This window comes from Helianthus annuus, chromosome 15 (assembly GCF_002127325.2).
Source record: "Helianthus annuus cultivar XRQ/B chromosome 15, HanXRQr2.0-SUNRISE, whole genome shotgun sequence".
NCBI lineage: Eukaryota > Viridiplantae > Streptophyta > Magnoliopsida > Asterales > Asteraceae > Helianthus > Helianthus annuus.
The window spans coordinates 125,232,686-125,250,821 of NC_035447.2; the positions used below are offsets into that span (position 1 = coordinate 125,232,686).

Sequence of the window (18,136 nt, forward strand, 5' to 3'; positions counted from 1 at the left end):
ACCCGTTCCATACCCTGGTTTACATAATACCTGGCATCAGGTTTAAACAACCTGGAACCGGGTTTGCACCGGGTATGACCGTTGGACTACATGTGTTCACAGGAGCCTTTTATGATCGTTTTTTAACGGTAATAGAGCCGTTTGAGGCTTGTTCTGTTTCTTTTCCGAACAACAAACGCTACGAAAATTCTACAAAAAAATTTTTGGTGCCAAACTGATAATGGGTACCTTGATAGAGCCACTGGGGACTGCATGTTGTTTATAAAGTCAAATAACAAAAAGCCTCAAAAAAATCACTTACAAACTCGCACAACAGTTTGCTGCACATCTTATGTTTCTTTTTAGCGCAAAGGGTTTTTTGAATGCCCACAGCAGGTTTTTTGAATACCCTATACGGGTTTTTTAATACCCGAACCCGGAAATAGGGTATTCTAATACCCGGGTATTGAAAACCCGAACCCGGGTACACATGATATGGATTTCCTGGTCAATACCCGGACCCGAACAGGGGTATTGGCAGTATCTAAAAATTCTAAACCCGGTCATACCAATACCTGGGTATGTACCCGAACCCTGGTATTAAAAAAACCCAGTTGTGTGCACCTCCAGCTTGGGTCGAGGAATCATTGCTCATCTTGTAAAGCCCAAGTTTAATTTCGTTCGGCCTTTTTGATTTTCTTGGGATATTATATATCGATCCTTGGATATTTTTAGGCCCAGTTATGTATTTTTTTAATTCTTTATTAATATAATTTGTCGGGTATTATGATGTTATTTCCTCTTAACAATAAATATGTTTTTGTTGGTAAGATTTTCAACCACTTTTGTGGAGTGTGAATGGGAAACAAATGTAGCACCCTTAATAACAAAAATGAGAAACATGAGAATCTGAATCCTTGCGATTTCAGTCATTTCACCATTGAAATCACATGTATTTATTATCTCCTAGACCTGACTAATGTGTGGAGATCTCGAAATGTCATTTTAGTCCACTAAGTTAACTTCAATCATTTTTTTTTGTTAACGAGAAGAGCAATTCGGTCATGTTATATATAATTCTGTTAACTAAAAGGACAATTCGGCCATATGAAATGACCAAATTGCTCTTCTCATTAACAGAAATAATGGATGAAGTTAACCTAGTGGACTAAAATGGCAACGGTGAAACCTTTTTAGACCCATAGAAAAAATAAAATAAAACCTTTGAAGTAAACCATAAGAACTAAAATGACATTTAACTCCTTGTAAAAACTTGATAATGAAAGTAATAAAAACACCGTGAAAAAAAAATATCAAAAGATAAAAATAAAACTAAAGCATTTTAGTGTACCTAAGAGTAAAAAAAAAATAAAAAAAATACAAAAGTACTAATTAGATAACACGTGTTTCTTGTCTCAACTCTTAGATGGTGAACAAATTGACATCCATGATGAATTTGAATGTTGTTAATTTATCTATTTATGGGGGGTTAACCATTGAATATCCGTAGTGAATTTTAAAGCTTCAGATTATATACTATTGTTTCTCGTGAGTTAACCGCCACTTTGGAGAATGTACCCGATTTTGGAATGATCAGACTGTCGAAATCTAGTGATTAATTGTGAGGTTAAATCCTGATTCCCGCCCGCGTTGTGAGGCAATGGCCGAATAATGAGCGAGTGTTAGTCAGCTCATTGACATGAAAAACAATTAAATCGAGTCAACCAATTAAAACAAAACACTTTTATAGTTTTGATTAAAAAAAACAAAACAATGGCAATATTGTAATTTTTAACTGAAGGAAAGTTGTATTTTTTGACTGGGGTAAAATCGTAATTTGACAAAAGCTAAAGTAATGGTAGTACTGTAAATTTGAAACTGGGGCAAAATTGTAAATTTTCAAAAGGGCAAATTCGTAATTTTTAACTTCGGGTAACAAAATTTCAACTAAGGGCACAATCATAATTTTAAGCTTGAGGCAAAAGCACAATTTTATTTTGAACTGAGGGCAAAATCGTAATTTTGAGTTGGGGGCAAAAACATAATTTTATTTTGAACCGGGGAAAAACGTGATTTTGAATTGAGGGCGAAATCACAATTTTTAAACTGGAAAAAATCACATTTTTAAACAGAGGGCAAAATCGTAATTTTTAAGTGGGGGCGAAAAAAAAATTTATTTTGAACTGGGGGCGAAAAGGTAATTCTGAGCTGAGGGCCAAACCACAATTTTATTTTGAATGGAGGGAAAAATCGTAATTTTGAGCTAGGGACAAAACCGTAATTTTGAAAAGGGACAAAAACGTGATTTTAGAATGGGTATAAAATAATAAACTGGTTGGTCCAATGGGAGAGTGTCAGGCAAAGTCGTAATTTTGAATTGAGAGCAAGGTCATAATTTTGACATGGGGACCAAAAGCGTAATTTTATTTTGAGCTGGGGACTAAAACGTAATTTTAAAATGAATATAAAATATTAAACGCGTTGGTCCAATGGGGGAGTGCCATGCCTGGCACTATTCCCCCATTTGGTTTTTGTATATGTAGGAAATATATTTTATTTACTGTTCATTAACTTCAAAATTTATCTTTTTAATTAATATGTATCTAACTACTATAATAAAAGAAACCAATTTTTGGACACGTGTCAATCATTGAAGGTATTCTCAAATATATATTTATCTAAATAAATAAATAATAAATTAATATTAAATCTCATCATACTTTAATAAAATATTATCCTCAAATCTAAAATGTTAATTTAATATATTTTTAAAACAATTACATCTCTTATCTACTTATCTTATATTAAATATATAAATAATAAATTAATATTAAATATTATCCTAATTTATTAAAAATATAACTTTTTATTATTTGGTATACAAAATTATGTTTATTCAACTCGTGTAAAACGCGGGGATTTTAAGGATATTTTTTTATTATTTGGTATATTTTTCAACCCGACTATACACGGGTTTTTTAAAGATACAATTTTTTTTAGTATTTAATATACAAAATTACATTTATTTAGGATATAATTTTTTTATTATTTGGTAGATTTTTCAACCCGACTATACACGGGTTTTTTAAAGATACGAGGTTTTTAGTATTTAATATACAAATTACATTTATTTAATATGTGTAATACACATGGTTTTTAAAGATATAACATTTTTTAGATCTATTCAACACGTGTAATATACGAGATTTTTAAGAATGTAATTTTTTATTATTTGGTAGATTTATTCAACCCGATTATACACGGGTTTTTTAAAGATACGACGTTTTTAGTATTTAGTATACAAAATTACATTTATTTAATCTGTGTAATACGCATGGTTTTTAAAGATATAACTTTTTTATTATTTGATATATAAAATTACATTTATTTAACCCGTACAATTTACAGGGTTCATAAAGATATAACTTTTTATTATTTAATATATAGAATTACATTTATTCAACCCGTGTAATATATGGGGTTCTAACCTAGTATAAATATATTTTATTTAGTGTTCATCAACTTCGAAATTTAATATGAAGGATAATACCAATTAAACAATATTACTAACACTAAACTAGAAATAAACAAATTTGAACTAATTAAATAATGGTAACAATGTAAAAAAAAAAACATAAAATTAAGGGGAATTGGCCTGTAATAATCTCATCTAGATCTTATTAGCTATTAATAATCTCACATCAGAATATTCCCCCCACTAGTCCCACCTTTCACCTATTTTTCCTACAATGGTCCCCTGTTAAAAAAACTTAATGGAGTTAAGCTTTTTTCCATATTACAAACAGATTTTTTAGGGCTTTTGAGCAGAACGATGATACGAGTCCATTGATGTAAAACTTACTTCGAAATAGTGCTCCAAGTGACTTGATTTTGGTTAATTGGAAATTTAAACACCCGAATTGAAACATCGTTGTCATCGTTTGGAGCACCAGTTTCGACGCAAGTTTTATATCAATGGACTCGTATCTTCGTTCTAATCAAAAGTCCTAAAAAATCTGTTTATAATTTGGAAAAAAGCTTAACTTCGTTAAGGTTTTTTAACGGGGGACCATTGTAAGAAAAATAGGTGAAAGGTGGGACTGGTGGGGAGAATATTCTGAGGTGAGATTATTAATGGCCAATAAAGTTTAGTTGGGGTTATCAGGACAATTTCCCGAAAATTAAAGTAACAAATACCATCATTCAACTAAAACTCTTGTTTTTAAAAAAAATGTTAAACATATCAAAGAAACTATATCACATTTATAATAGCAATGTTTTATACCTAAATTATGGTTGCGAAAGTCGTTAGGCGCTCCCTAATCGGTCGAGCGGGGAGTTGAGAGTACTCGTCCTAGGCGGAGAATATTCGGGGAGTACTCGGACATGCTAAATTATAAAGAAATTAGTTTTCGGAAATTAAATATATGTCAAATAACATAAATTTACTAATAATTATAACAAAATACGTGAAAATGATATTCATTCTTTAATATGATAAGCATAAAAATTAAATTTTTTTTAAAGTCAATTCAGCTTGAGTTAACCTACTAGATCCGATTATGGCCGAGTATTCATTCCGAGTAATTAGACAGAGTTGAAGAAAGTCGCATCGACAGCCTACCTTAGAGCGGGTACTCGAAGGATATTCGGACTTTCAAACCTTATTTTACAACCATGAACTAAATAACACCTATAAATATTGTAATCCAATATTGAAGTTATAAAATATGTTTAGTTCACTATGGTATTATTTAAATTATACAAGACAACCAACCAACACATATTCACCCAAAACTGCTTAACCATAAAGATTTTATCAAACGTAAACTTGTATGAAACCTAATTTATTAATCAATGGGAAGCTAGCATGGATGGTAACATATAACTAAACCGATAGAGTTAATATCTCAAATGATCTTATACCGAATAGTTAAATTAGCTTATGCTTATTTTCTTTCATTTGATAAGCTATTTTTAAGTGTTTGGATTAGCTTATATTCTACAAGTTGATAAGCTCTTTTTAAGTGTTTGTGTTAGGTTTTTTTATTTAGCTTGTATTAGTAAAATGACCAAAAAGGGCATGGTTACATATTATCACATAACTTATATTTTATATGTATCTACTTTGTTTTATGAGTTATACCATCATTTTTGGATAAATTTATGTCGAGGATAACGTAAAACTTCTACAAAAACAAATTAATATTCAATAAACATTCATCTTGGTTTGGTTAGATCTCCTGCAATCATATCTCTAACTGCACTCATCTATCACCTCTCCCTTCAATCAACTCTTCATCTTTATCGATCATGTTCGCAAAATCAGAAGGAGTCTTAGTGTTATCTCCAACTGCAATACAATCTCGAAATAAAGGCTCGTAATACATTTTATACATCTCTAAATTTTGCTCTCTTAGCTTGGAAAGGTCTTTATCTCCCTGTACAAAACACAACCCATTTAAATTTATGTATCTAATAATACCAACAAATAAAGGCTCGTACATACATATGATATGATATAACCAAACTTTCATTTTTTCAACATAAAGTTTCAACATAATAATATCAAAACTAATAATACCAACAAACGTTTAAATATCTCTTAAAATCGTCAACTTAATTTGACTATAATATGAACTTTAAAAAAATACCAAAACTGATATAACCAAACTTTCATTTTATCTTCATAAATTTTCAACTTTAAAAAGGTCAAAGAGTATGAACTATAAAAAAAAAACTAAAAAAACAAAATATTACCTTTATTTTTTCATCCCACCATTCATCATCTAATGCATCAATCGTCTTTCTCACGGGATCCCACCCAATTCTAGATTCAAGTCTCATTAAACGATCAAACAACTTCCATTCTTTCTTCATAGTCTCCCAATGATTTTTAATTTGCTTGTGGTCGAAAGTTTTCCCAGTACGCTCTTTCATGTACTTTTCCAAATTCTCATACCCAAATTTATTAAAGTAACCAGTTGGCTTGTTCCCAACTCTAACCTCATTCAAGCATAACTCAAGAAATATCATATGAGTATCATCCGTCCATAATAATCTTATTTTCTTTTTCTTAGTTTTCATGACAACAGCGTCATTATCATGGTTCAAGTCCATGACCTGAAAATTAAAACAAAGAGAAAACAATTCAATAAGTAGAAAACGAAGAGAACAAATTACCTCAGTATATGAAGACAGGTTGGTATTACTCCACTTCAAGCAAATTTTTTGAATGCTTGATAAATGGTAGATGGGTGTTTGATAAATAGGATTTTTTAAGGCAAGAGTTAATGGTTTGAGAGATGGTAGATGGATTAAAAGAGTTGATCTGTTCTCCATATTTGCTTAACTTTCTGCAGTTTTCACAACAGAAGTTTGCTTCAATTTTGAATGTAATGAAGTTATACTAAATCTTTAATAGAAATGCATATGAGGTAGATGTAATACTAAATGCAAACAATGGTAACAACTAATAGGTGAAAATGTGGTGCAATATTAAATGCAAAAGAGATGCAGATAGTTAAAGCATGCATCATGCATCAATGGAAATGCTTTATATTCATTTAATGCATTATTTCTTTTTTGTCTTTTATTATTAGTTGCCAATAGTTAAATGCTTTATATTAATGCATTATTATTTCTGTGATGTTTTAGAATAGTTAAATGCTTTATTATTAGTTGCCAATAGTTAAATGTCTTTTATTATTAGTTGCCAACAGTTAGATGTTTTGAAGAAGCTTAAGACACTCGGTTAGTTTGTGTTTGTATGCATTTCTGAGATGTTTTAGAATTAAGATACTTTGTGTAGATTTGAGAGCAAATGAGTAAAAAACCATATTCTACAAATAAGCTTATACAAATAAGCTAAGGGGCTGTTTGGTAGCCTCTGAATGGTCATTAAGAGGCTACATCTTAATGGAACCATTAAGAATTTTACCAATAAGAAGGCAGAAGAATGTGACATGTGATGATTTACCATTCAGAGGTTACCTCTTAGCCATTCAGACTTGAGGTTACCTCTTATTCATTCAGAGGTTTTAAACCATTTAGAGGTAGCACCTGAATGGTCATTAAGAGGCTACCAAACAGCCCCTAAATAACCATGGTTTCATAAGCTTCTTCAAATTAGCTTATATAAGCTAATAAGCATAAGTTTAAAAAGCTAAACCAAACACCAAACAAAGCTTATTTTGTAAAAAAAGCTAAAAAAAAGCTATAAGCTTTGTTAAAAAAGCTAGGCCAAACACCCCCTAACATTGAATGATCCTCGTATGTATTTAACGTAAACTAATCTAGAAATTCTACCAAGTGATCTTAAGAAGCGACATTGTCACTACCATCGCCACACGATTGATTATATAACCTAACGCAAACTAATCTTGTTTCAGCTAGATATAATGTCTTTTTACTAACCTCTAGGAAAGTTAACCAAATTACTAGCATCACGACTTTATATCACATGGAAAGGATACCAAACTTAAATTGATAATTAGAACAAGTAACAAATATTAGAGTAAACTTCTGTTTTCTTCCATGTGGTTTGGTTCATTTAATGTTTTTGCCATAATCCTTTAAAACGGACATTTTACTCTCTGATCTATATAACTTATCTCTAGTACACTCCAGCCCCAAACGACGCCCGTTTAAAACGTTAAAACACAGTCATGCGTCCCTCATGTGAGGGGCAAATCCGTCCTTTCCTAAGTTCAGTATTATTAAAACGTGGTAGATAATTATACACCCAATCACTCATGCAAAAATGTAAACACATACAAGAAAAACATTACACATACAAACAAGATGAACACAGATTTCACAATGATGTATTGCAAAATACATCCTTTATTTGTGTATATTTTGTATAGTTTATCGTTATTTATAGTTTAGTTTTACTTAGAATTACGTGCTATTGATCAAAGTTCGGTTTTCCAGGTCTTGGTATATGAAGTTGCTGAAAAAGGAGCAAAAACGAGCTAGAATGCTGAAACATTAAGTCCTGGAACAAGTCAAAAAGAGTTAGAATAATTCTTGGGAGTTTTGGGGATGTAAAGCCGGATTTTTCAAGCAAGGTTCTGTTAAAAAATGCACGTGGCGTCGCGCCACGGGTAGAGGGTGACATGCTCGCGTAGCGCTAACAAGTAACAAATAAAATCTGGTTTTTGACCTGCTGGCATCACGCCAACGAGAAGAGAGGACCCCGTCGCGCGACGCGACGGGGTGGTGTTTCGAAAATTGTTTGTTGGATGCTAGGGTTTGGTATTTAATGCAAGTTAATCATCATTATCAAGGACTTACGAATCAAGAAACCCTAAGGCGACTTTTGGAGCAGATTTCACGTATTTCGGAGTGCTTTAGCTTGCGGGAATCATACGGTTGAAGCTTGGAGCGTGGAAACGAAGATTGTTCCGGTTTTATCTCCCGGTTTTCTTTAATTTCGTGTTTCAATACTTTTCCAATGAATTCTTGTTTTGAACTTGATTTGTTTATTTTGGACAATATGTTTCTTGGCTAAAATCCTTATTACTACCTAGGCAAGATGATAGTTTGATGAAGTTTGGATTTTTAACGGTTATTATTGTTTGTTTATGGATTGATCTTTAAAGTAAAGTGTTCTAGAATTTCTAATTTGGTGCGTGTGAGTATTTACTTTTGGTTGTGGCTTACTTGCTGTTTCACATGGATTTTGGTGAATGTCTTTCAAATAATAAATTTGTGTTGATTATTTGCATCCTTGCGGGTTCGGGTGATCTTTGGGTAAATCGGTCGATAGCCTTAGAAACAGTAATTAAAATACAATTAGAATTAAATATTCTGCTTAACTTGTCACTGAGAGGCTCGAGTTAGTTATTAGGTCTCAGTGCAATATATAGGTAAGACAGGTTTTGAGAGAAGTTGGTTTTAGTTCCCTAATTGCATTTGTGTCTAATAAACCAAGTTAGAACCTAGAATTGTCTTAGATTATCGCGCTGAGAGGTAGATAGCCAAATTAGGGCACTTTTAGAGTCGTTAGAGGACTGAGAGGAAGTCTAACAGTCAGTGTTCATAACAGCCTTGTAGGATTTCCTTGGTTTCTTCCTGAGAAGGGTCGGGAAGTCTTAGCTTGAAATACCTTAGGGTTTAGTATTTTACGATCCCGACTCCATACAACAATAATACCGTTAGAAATCCATTCATAATTAAACTGGATTCAAGTCTAGGTGGTCGTTAATCTCATCTGAATCAAACCTTAGTTTTCGTTCGTGTCTTAGTTTAATTTCAATTTTAGGATTTTAGTAAACCCCCCCTTAAAATACAACAATTGTTAAGTCGTGTCAGTGTCTTGTCTAAATAGAGTCGTTAACGTAATTAATTAGAGTCCTTGTGGGTTCGACATCCGGACTTACTTTTCTTTGCTAGAGTCGACCAGTTCACTTGCCGGTGAGTAGTTTAGTCAAGTTAGAGAGTCTAGATTTTTATTACTTGAGTCTTAATTTAGGGTTATTTTAGTTTATTTAGTTGAACTACTTTTTCCACATCAAGTTTTTGGCGCCGTTGCCGGGGATTCTTGGCAATTGCGTTAACTACTTTGTTTGGATTTCAACTGATATCTTTACGTGCTTTTTGTGTGTTTGTGAGTTGTAGGAGTCCATGTTGGTGCACTACATCTGTCGACTTCGTCTTGTATCGAGTCTTAGATTGCATTGTATAGATTAGGGCATGATTTACGAGAAATCTGAAAATGTATGTAATTAGAGAGCAGGTTTCGCTCATATGGTCATAGACTAGAGGTTTCGCTTATGTGACCATAGGGGTTTCGCTTATTTGGATTTGTAGAGGTTTCGCTCATGTGGTCGTGTATGTATAAGCGAAACCATCAGCACTATAACTAGATGTTCATTTGAGCGAAACCATAGGTATTGCCTTGTATTCCATACCGAAGTGCTGCCGGTGTGAAGATCGAGCTGTAATCATTGTCAAATCAATACAAACAGTAGATTAAGTGAAGAATCAGCTATTTCTACCTCCGTTTCTTGTTATTCCGCACCTGAAACAGAGAAGAACACCTCTGAACGACTCGTTTGGGTCAGATCACAATCCTACAAGTGGTATCAGAGCTCAGGAGGAGGAGTTCTGCAGAGATTAGCTGGATTTCATCATCATTTCTTACTTCTACACCTTCTTTCATCAATTCAGAGAGTTTTACTGGTCAAAATTGGATCAAAATTTCATAGATCATAGATAATTGGATATTAACAAACCCTGGAAAGTTTCGGACCTAAATACGGACTAAAAATGGGTCAAATTACATTCGAACTAGGTTTCGCTCTTTCGGACAATTCATGATTTCGCTTATTTGACACTCTGATTTCGCTTATTTGTCATCAGGGTTTCGCTCCTGTGTCAACAAACTTGAGAGGTTTCGCTCCTGAGTAACCAGAGGTTTCACTCCAAAGGCCTATTATTGTCTGATTTCGCTCTTGTGCCAGGCAGATTTCGCTCTTTTGAACATAGGGGTTTCGCTTTTAAAATCTCTATGATTCCGCTCTTGTGAACAACATCCTATTTCGCTCATATGAACTTAGGGTTTCACTTTTAGTGCACATTTGGGGTTTCGCTTTTAGGTCATCAGGGGTTTCGCTCTTGTGTCACCAAACAACTAATTTCGCTTTTAAGGACATCAAGGGTTTCGCTTTTGTGTCACCAAACACTTGATTTCGCTTATTTTCACTGAATTTGAAAAACGTACTAAGTCATCATGGATACTGAGTTCTACAACGCGTTTGCAACACCGTCTGGTCCAGCTGCTATTGCCCAAGCTATGAATTTAGAAAATGAAACGGGAACCACCCAAAAGCCCCCAAAACTGATGAGTATCGAAGAATACTACGGGTGGAAAGACAGATTCGAGAACTGGGTTCAGGCAAACCATCTTAGATCTTGGGAATGTATTCTAAAGAAATACGTCTTGCCTCGAACAAATTTACAGGTTCTTAAAGAGTTATCAGAGTTCACAGATCAGGAACGAGTTATGTACAAAGCTGAAAAAATGATGATCAGTTTGTTGCAACAAGCAATCAAAGAAGATATCTTCATTCTGTTACAACACGACAAAACTGCAAAATCAATCTAGGATGCACTTAAAGTCAAATTTGAGGGTAGCGAGAACATGATAAAGAGCAAAAAGGCCCTGCTAAAGAAAGAGTTTGATTTGTTCAGCAGTTTACCGGGAGAAGACACAAAGAAGCTGATTGAGAGATACTGTCACTTGGTGCGATCAATGTCAATGTTGAGTATTACCAAAGATCGTGAAGCGTGGGTAGACAAATTGGCCGATGCGTTACCGCAGAAAGAGTGGGGAACTTCTTTGATGATTCTGAAGAACACGGGTGTTTATGATGGGCTAACAATCTCTCAGTTTATCGAGAAGATCGAGAGTCAGGATTTGGAACAACAAAAGATTGCGAGGATGAACAGTCCGAGTGGTCAACAGGATGTAAAGATGTATTACAAAGGTAGCATTCCAGTTCCAGAAGCTGAGAGAAGTCCGAAAATCCAGACTGCGTTTAGTGCTGGGGATTCTACAGAAAAGGTTGATCAGAGTTCAAACAAATGGTCAGACTATCTGGTTCACGAATTCTAGCCATATGCGACGAACCATCACCTACATAGCCTAGAAGTTGTTTCCAATTCTAGCCATTATGCTTAGTGACAGTCCGGTCGCTGTCAAAGTTGCAAGCATCATGTTTAATGCCTCTAAGGGGCTGTTTGGTAGCCTCTTGATGACCATTCAGATGCTACCTCTTAGTGGTTTAAAATCTCTGAATGAATAAGAGGTAACCTCAAGTCTGAATGGTTAAGAGGTAACCTCTGAATGGTAAATCATCCTATGTCACATTCTTCTACCTTCTCATTGGTAAAATTCTTAATGGTTCCATTAAGAGGTAGCCTCTTAATAACCATTCAGAGGCTACCAAACAGCCCCTAAATCAACAATGCAGTCATTCATAAACTGAAAGTATAATAAAGAAAAACACCCCAAAATAACAAAAATAACTGAAGCAGGTATACAATAGCTCAATTAGCAAAATTGAATCCAAACAATGACATGAAACTTGAAGTGCTACAAAAGAAAATGTTGGGATTGAACCCTACCAGAGGAACAGATAATATAAAGCCAAAACCTGATCACAACAGTGGATTCACAATAAGCAGATGTTTACACTAAGCTCTCCCCTTGACAGTGGTCATCTATCTGCTAATACACTCTAAACACTGCTCAGAAGAACAACTGATGAACCAAACACTGATGAAACAACTAAAGACTGCTAAAAGGCAAACGCTGAGCTCTATCTACTGCTGTCTCTTAAGTACTGCTGAAGATCCAAGCACTGCTCATTCAAAGACTGATCACCTTTTGAAGAAAGCACTGATGTTCAAGTAATCAGTGTTTAGGCTACAACAGTGGAACGTGAACAGTGTTAGACTTGTTTTGTATTGTATTATCAATCAGTTGTTAGACATCAGTAGTTTCGTATAGATCAGTGTTTATAAGTTGTTAGGCTGTTAGATGTCACTATCTTGGTGACGTCAGCTGAGGTACATCAGTAGTTTGGTTTGCCTATAAATATGACAGTACTCTATACTGTTATATTTGATTCGTTTTGAGTGAGTTCTTCTTCTCAATTCAATCCTTTCATCTTGTGCAACCAACTCTGGAGTATCAGGCTGAGGGGGAGTTTTAGTCTGTAAGCTTGCATTGTAACCTTTTGATTTTCATTGTAATCATTCGACTCAAGGTGAAACAAGTGTTTAAACATACTATTCTCTTCTATGTTTGTGTTTACAAAGTTTGTATACAATTCCGCTGCACTTTACATAATTTTATATTCACTGAATGTTCATTTTGTACAAACAAGCACAATCATGAGAGCCTCAGATCCTAACAATTGGTATCAGAGCTTGGACAGTCAAATTCGATCTAACAATCAATTTGACATAACAGTTCGGCTCAAAATTCATTGATACTAAGGATGGTTGTATTCAGTTGAAAAAACAGAGTAACGAGTGAATCATGTTCAAAATGGTTATTCAGAAACTCTGTAAATCAACCAAGATGTCATATGACACACAAATTTCATGCAACAAGTGATATCATGCAAAAGTCACTCATAGTTTTCAGATCTATAGAATATCTGATAAACTATGGGATCGTTCGATATTTTCAAAATTAATTTCAATTGTTGTTTTGATATTTGTGATGTTTTCACAAAATGCTAAAGTATGAACCTCAGATTAACAAAAACCTATGTTCTTAAAACATTAGTCTTTTTGATAACATAAAAGAGGGAAATTAAAACTTTAGTCATACGGATCTTATGTGTTGAAAACAGGTTGAGTTCCTCAAAAGAACAAAATCAACTATGTTAAAATACATTAAGAAAATCAGGAGTCAAAAATGTCCAGATCATAGGTAATGTGGAGATTGGCATAAGCATGTGCAGAAATGACCAAATCTCTCAAAATATTACTGCAAAATGATTCTGGAACAAGTATTCCTTCAATAGATACCTCTCAGTAAGTATTTCAATACTCATGATTGGGAATGGTGAAAAGGGAAGAAGAAAATTCACAAAAACTCAGAAGTGTGTTTATCTCAAAAACTTTTCAAGTCAAAAGAAAAGAGTATAAACATAAAACACTTATGAGTCACAGTTTAGAGTAATAATGATCATTAAGCAACTGTGTGCATCCACTTGCTCAGGAAAAGGTTTTGATCCCGGTGAATGAACTCCAAAGAGGACTAGACAAATTTTCCATCCATGTGTCCTCATGTTTGCAAATCAACTGACCATTTTGTTAAACTTAAGAATGATATGATCATGTATTGAAAAGATTACCAGATCCTCTTTGATGCTGTTTCAGAAAATCCTTTGATCATTTTTTCTTCAAAGGACTTTCTCAAATAACCAGGATATATTGTTCAATTTTTTTTGAATAATGTATTTTGAACTTTTGCTTGTTTTTGTTGGCAATAGCCTCTGTTACCCGCCAGGATATAATATCTTTCTTTTCTTTTTTTTTTTGCTGGTATTATTGTCCTCATAAATGGGTCAAGAGGAAAAGGTACATTTGTCAAGGTCATGTCGTTTTCAGGGTTGTTTTAAACACCAAAGGTTGATTGCTAAACAATGCTTAAACTACTGAGGTATTTATGTTTTAATTTGAATATTAAACGATAATGAGATGCCTTAGTAAAAAGTTTTCATCATCTGGGGTACTTTACCACTCTTTTTCAAAATTGACATGTGGCAAAAACCTTGAATGAAAAATTCTCAAAACAGTTGCTGAAATATTTGTTCTTCAAATCTGTATCATTTACTCTAATCACTGTTTTGTTCAAACATCTGATCACTAAATACTTTCCACTGCTGAAAGTCAACCACTGATTCCTCATTTTGGTAAGATGATGTGCGTGAATTATATATATTTTTAATTGAGTTTTTCTTCACACAAATTTAGTTTTAAAATGGTTTATCACCTAGAAACTAACTACACACACAAAGGGCAAGTGTACCCGTCGGGTGGTAATATAGCTAATCGGTAAGAACCGGATATCAATCCGTGGATGCGGTGTCTCGATACTAAACTTTTGTTACTTCAAAGCCTTTTCAAATGATTGGATTGGTTTTTCTAACTTATCATGCAAAATAAATAAACTACTAAAATTTCTAACAAATAACAATAACTAAGAAAGGTTGCCTAAACTAAGTATCCACTTATTCACATGTGACAACAAAGAGGAAGGGATTGTGATGATGCAAGCTCCAATTTTAACTAAGTCCCCAATCAAGGCTTCCTAGTTTATAATTCCTAGGAAAATTAAAAATGAATTAACATTCTAATCACCTAAAAATTATTCCTTTAAGCTCACTTGCTAAGTTGATGTTAATCTTTGATGATGAGTTATTCATTTGTCAAAACTCCTAACTCTACAAATTAGGGAAAACTAATATGAAAAACACACTAATCACCCTAACTTGGTTTTAAGTAGTTGGCACTATCACTATGTTCTTGATATGAATCACAAGCATGGTCATGCTAGCTAACAACCTTGGCCTAAATCATCAACCAAACATGAACACAAACTATAGAATTCATATAAACATACTTTTGATCTTTCCAAATCTAGATGCAAGAATTCACACACAAGCTCAAATCATTGTTCATATCATATTAGCACTCACCATTCCTAGTTTCATGCTATGAATCATACTAACAAGTTAACAAGATTCAATAATCATAATCTCTACATGGGCTTTCCAACACAACATGTAAATACTTATGAGCAAACATTCAAGAACAAGAACTTTAAGCATGCATATGAACTCCAAGAACAAAATCAAATGACAACATGAAGATTAACAAGAACAATCATCACATCTACTTCCATATTATCACATGTTCATAAGCTTCAACATAGTTTAGACAACACAAATGTTTAGCCTACAAGGCTCATAACTACCAAATCAAGCATAAATAAACATAAATTGTTCATAATGTAGTAAGCTAACCAAGTTAAAGACAAGAATTAAATGGTGTTTGAGTAGATCTTCAAGTGGTTTAATCCTCTTCAAGGCTCCTTCTTGGCTCCAACAAGCTTCCAAGACCAGATTCTTGAGAGAAAAAGTCACCAAAATGCTCCAACTCCCTTGCAAATGAGCCTAGAACTCGTATTTAAACTCTGGGCGTTTGGCACTACCATGCCACCTTTTGGCACGGTAGTGCTCGGTATGTGTCAGAGCCACTTTCTTGAGTGTTGACCAAGCAAGCTACCATTTTCGGAAAAATCGCGCTCAAATGTTCCCGAGGTCGCACGACCGTGCTCGGAGATCCTTTGGTCGTGCGAGCCGGTAGTGCTCGGTAACAGTGACTTCGATCTCGGAAACAAGCTGATCAGAGGCTAAGATTGACTTGGCACGGTCGTGCCACTGTTTGGCACGGTCGTGCTTCCCCTGATTTTGAAGATTTGGCTGCTGGGTGCTAGTGCTGATCGAGAGTGCCGGCGTCGGGAGGCTTGGCACGGTCGTGCCAATGTTTGGCACGGTAGTGCCATATCTGGCAGTTTGCTGGAATGCTTCATTTTCGCTCTATTTTGCTCCAAAAGCTTCCGTTTCATCACCGGGCCGAAGCCCGGACCTGTATTTTCACAAACAACTCAAATAAGTACCAAAATCAATGAAAATACAAAGAGTTTTCGCATAAACGGGGCGTATTTGACGTTTAAAAGATGTATAAATTCTTATACATCAAACATCCCCACACTTGAACTTTGCTTGTCCTCAAGCAAACTAAAATCAACGAAACTCTCTAAATGGCAATCATCTCAACTAGCATTTCATAAGCACAAACAAATAACTTGGGTCAAAACAATCAAGGAGTGCTCAATATAAAGAAACAACCGAAAAGAGATATGTAAAATAAGTTTATGAGCAATGGTCCATCTTAGAAATCCCTACCAATTCACCAAGCATCCTCACAATGTTCACACACACTCGGCTTAATATAGGAACACATACAATTCATGGAGTATGTTTAGAACACTCGATGCCAAGACGATAACTATGCGATATCATAAGCTTGTGGAAGGATCAAATCTAATCACTAGACAAAAATATAGCATAAATCATGAGGTCTTGGTTGGGTTGTAACTTGGCTTGGGTTAGGGGTATGGAAGTGGATTTTGAAAAGTGGCTAAAACGGTTGTAACCCGACGGTTTGACTAACTTAAAGCATAAGAAAAATAAAACTATACAACTAAATAGTAACTAACCGAGAGCTCACCAACAAGTATTTCTTTTTGCTCCCAAAATCGCTCTAACAAAGCCATTTGATAAGGCTCTTTCAACTATATTTCTTTCGTTTTTTTTTTTTTTTTTTTTTTTTTTTTTTTTTTTTACAAGAACTAACCCATGCTTTGGAGAGAACTAAGTACGTCTACCTAGCTAAAAACTCTTGAACATGAGGGATATAACAACTAAGAAGAACTATTGGAAAAGCTACAAGTTAATTAAAACCGAACCGGGCTTCCAACCAAAAATGGGCTAAAAAATATAAAAGGCTAATTTGGCTAAGTGGCTAATGTTTTGGGGTTTTTTAAGAAACGAACGGGAAAGGCTCAAATTGGTTTAACTAGGGGAATAATTCGGGTAGGGGGGTGAATGAAAATGGCTAAAATGAAAAGGTTTCCTAATGCCTCAATCACTTCTATGCTTGTATTCTCGCTTTGTGGCCTCGAAATGCATGCCTAACACAAGTTCTAAATCGCAAAAGTTATCCGGCTCACTCAATCTTTGCCCGCAAAAACATGAGCAAAAATAATCTAAAGCTATAAGGCTCAAAAATAACTCACGGAAACGGGCGTATTGGGTAAATATGCAAGGCAAACAAGTAGGTCAATCGCTTGATTTCTCATGCTCAATTTTGTACAAAAAACAAGTTACTTAACGGTCTTTATTTTTTCTTTACACGAGTGAACCCCCTTTTTGTGTCAACCCAATTTTATTTATCAAAAATTTTGGTGCTTATTTAGATACTTATGTTGATTTGATTTATATGCCACAAAAATTGTTAAAAGAGAGCTTTGCATTTTTATTTTATTTTATTTATTATTATTATTATTGTTTTTTTTTTTTTTTTTTATTTTATTTTTTTTTTATATATATATGACAACGACAAAGCTCAAGCGATAGACCACCTCCCCACACTTGAATTGTACATCGCCCTCGATGTACAACAAAAAATTGAATAAGCAAAAGAATTGCGAATTCAATACAACTAAAGGAAGGCGGGAACACGAAAACTCCCCTGAAACATGAAGCTAGAAGCGGAACAAGATGAAGCAACTAGGAGCATCCACAACGAACTACCAACCCTTCCAACAAGCCGACACCTCATTTAACTCAACACTGCACATGTAGCAAACAAGATCAAACACATAGGAAATTTACCCAACCCATTTCTTCCCTTGCCTTTGTTTATTAATTTAACCCACTAATAAAGCGATAAAAACTAACACCTAAAACGGAGGGATGTACGTACGATGGAAAATGGCACATCCCTCAAACACGAAATAGTAATACAAATACGAGATGAGGGCGGGACTAAAACCTCCCAC

General features: G+C 34.3%; 1 protein-coding gene across 1 annotated transcript; it reads right to left on the reverse strand.

Annotated features, from left to right (window-relative positions):
* Window positions 1-5,155: 5,155 nt before the first annotated feature.
* Window positions 5,156-6,448, reverse strand: LOC110910299. The gene is made up of 2 exons (XM_022154989.2): window positions 5,740-6,448; window positions 5,156-5,420 (listed from the first exon to the last, which is right to left on the reverse strand). The coding sequence occupies exons 1-2, from the start codon at window positions 6,319-6,321 to the stop codon at window positions 5,247-5,249; spliced, it is 756 nt and encodes a 251-aa protein (XP_022010681.1). The 5' UTR covers window positions 6,322-6,448; the 3' UTR covers window positions 5,156-5,246.
* Window positions 6,449-18,136: the final 11,688 nt, after the last annotated feature.

Excerpts from the sequence above, each read along its gene's own strand:
- LOC110910299 (XM_022154989.2), bottom strand. The coding sequence starts at position 6,321 with ATGGAGAACAGATCAACTCTTTTAATCCATCTACCATCTCTCAAACCA. Across the intron at positions 5,421-5,739 it reads GGTGGGATGAAAAAATAAAG|GGAGATAAAGACCTTTCCAA; the intron begins GTAATATTTTGT and ends TGTTTTGTACAG.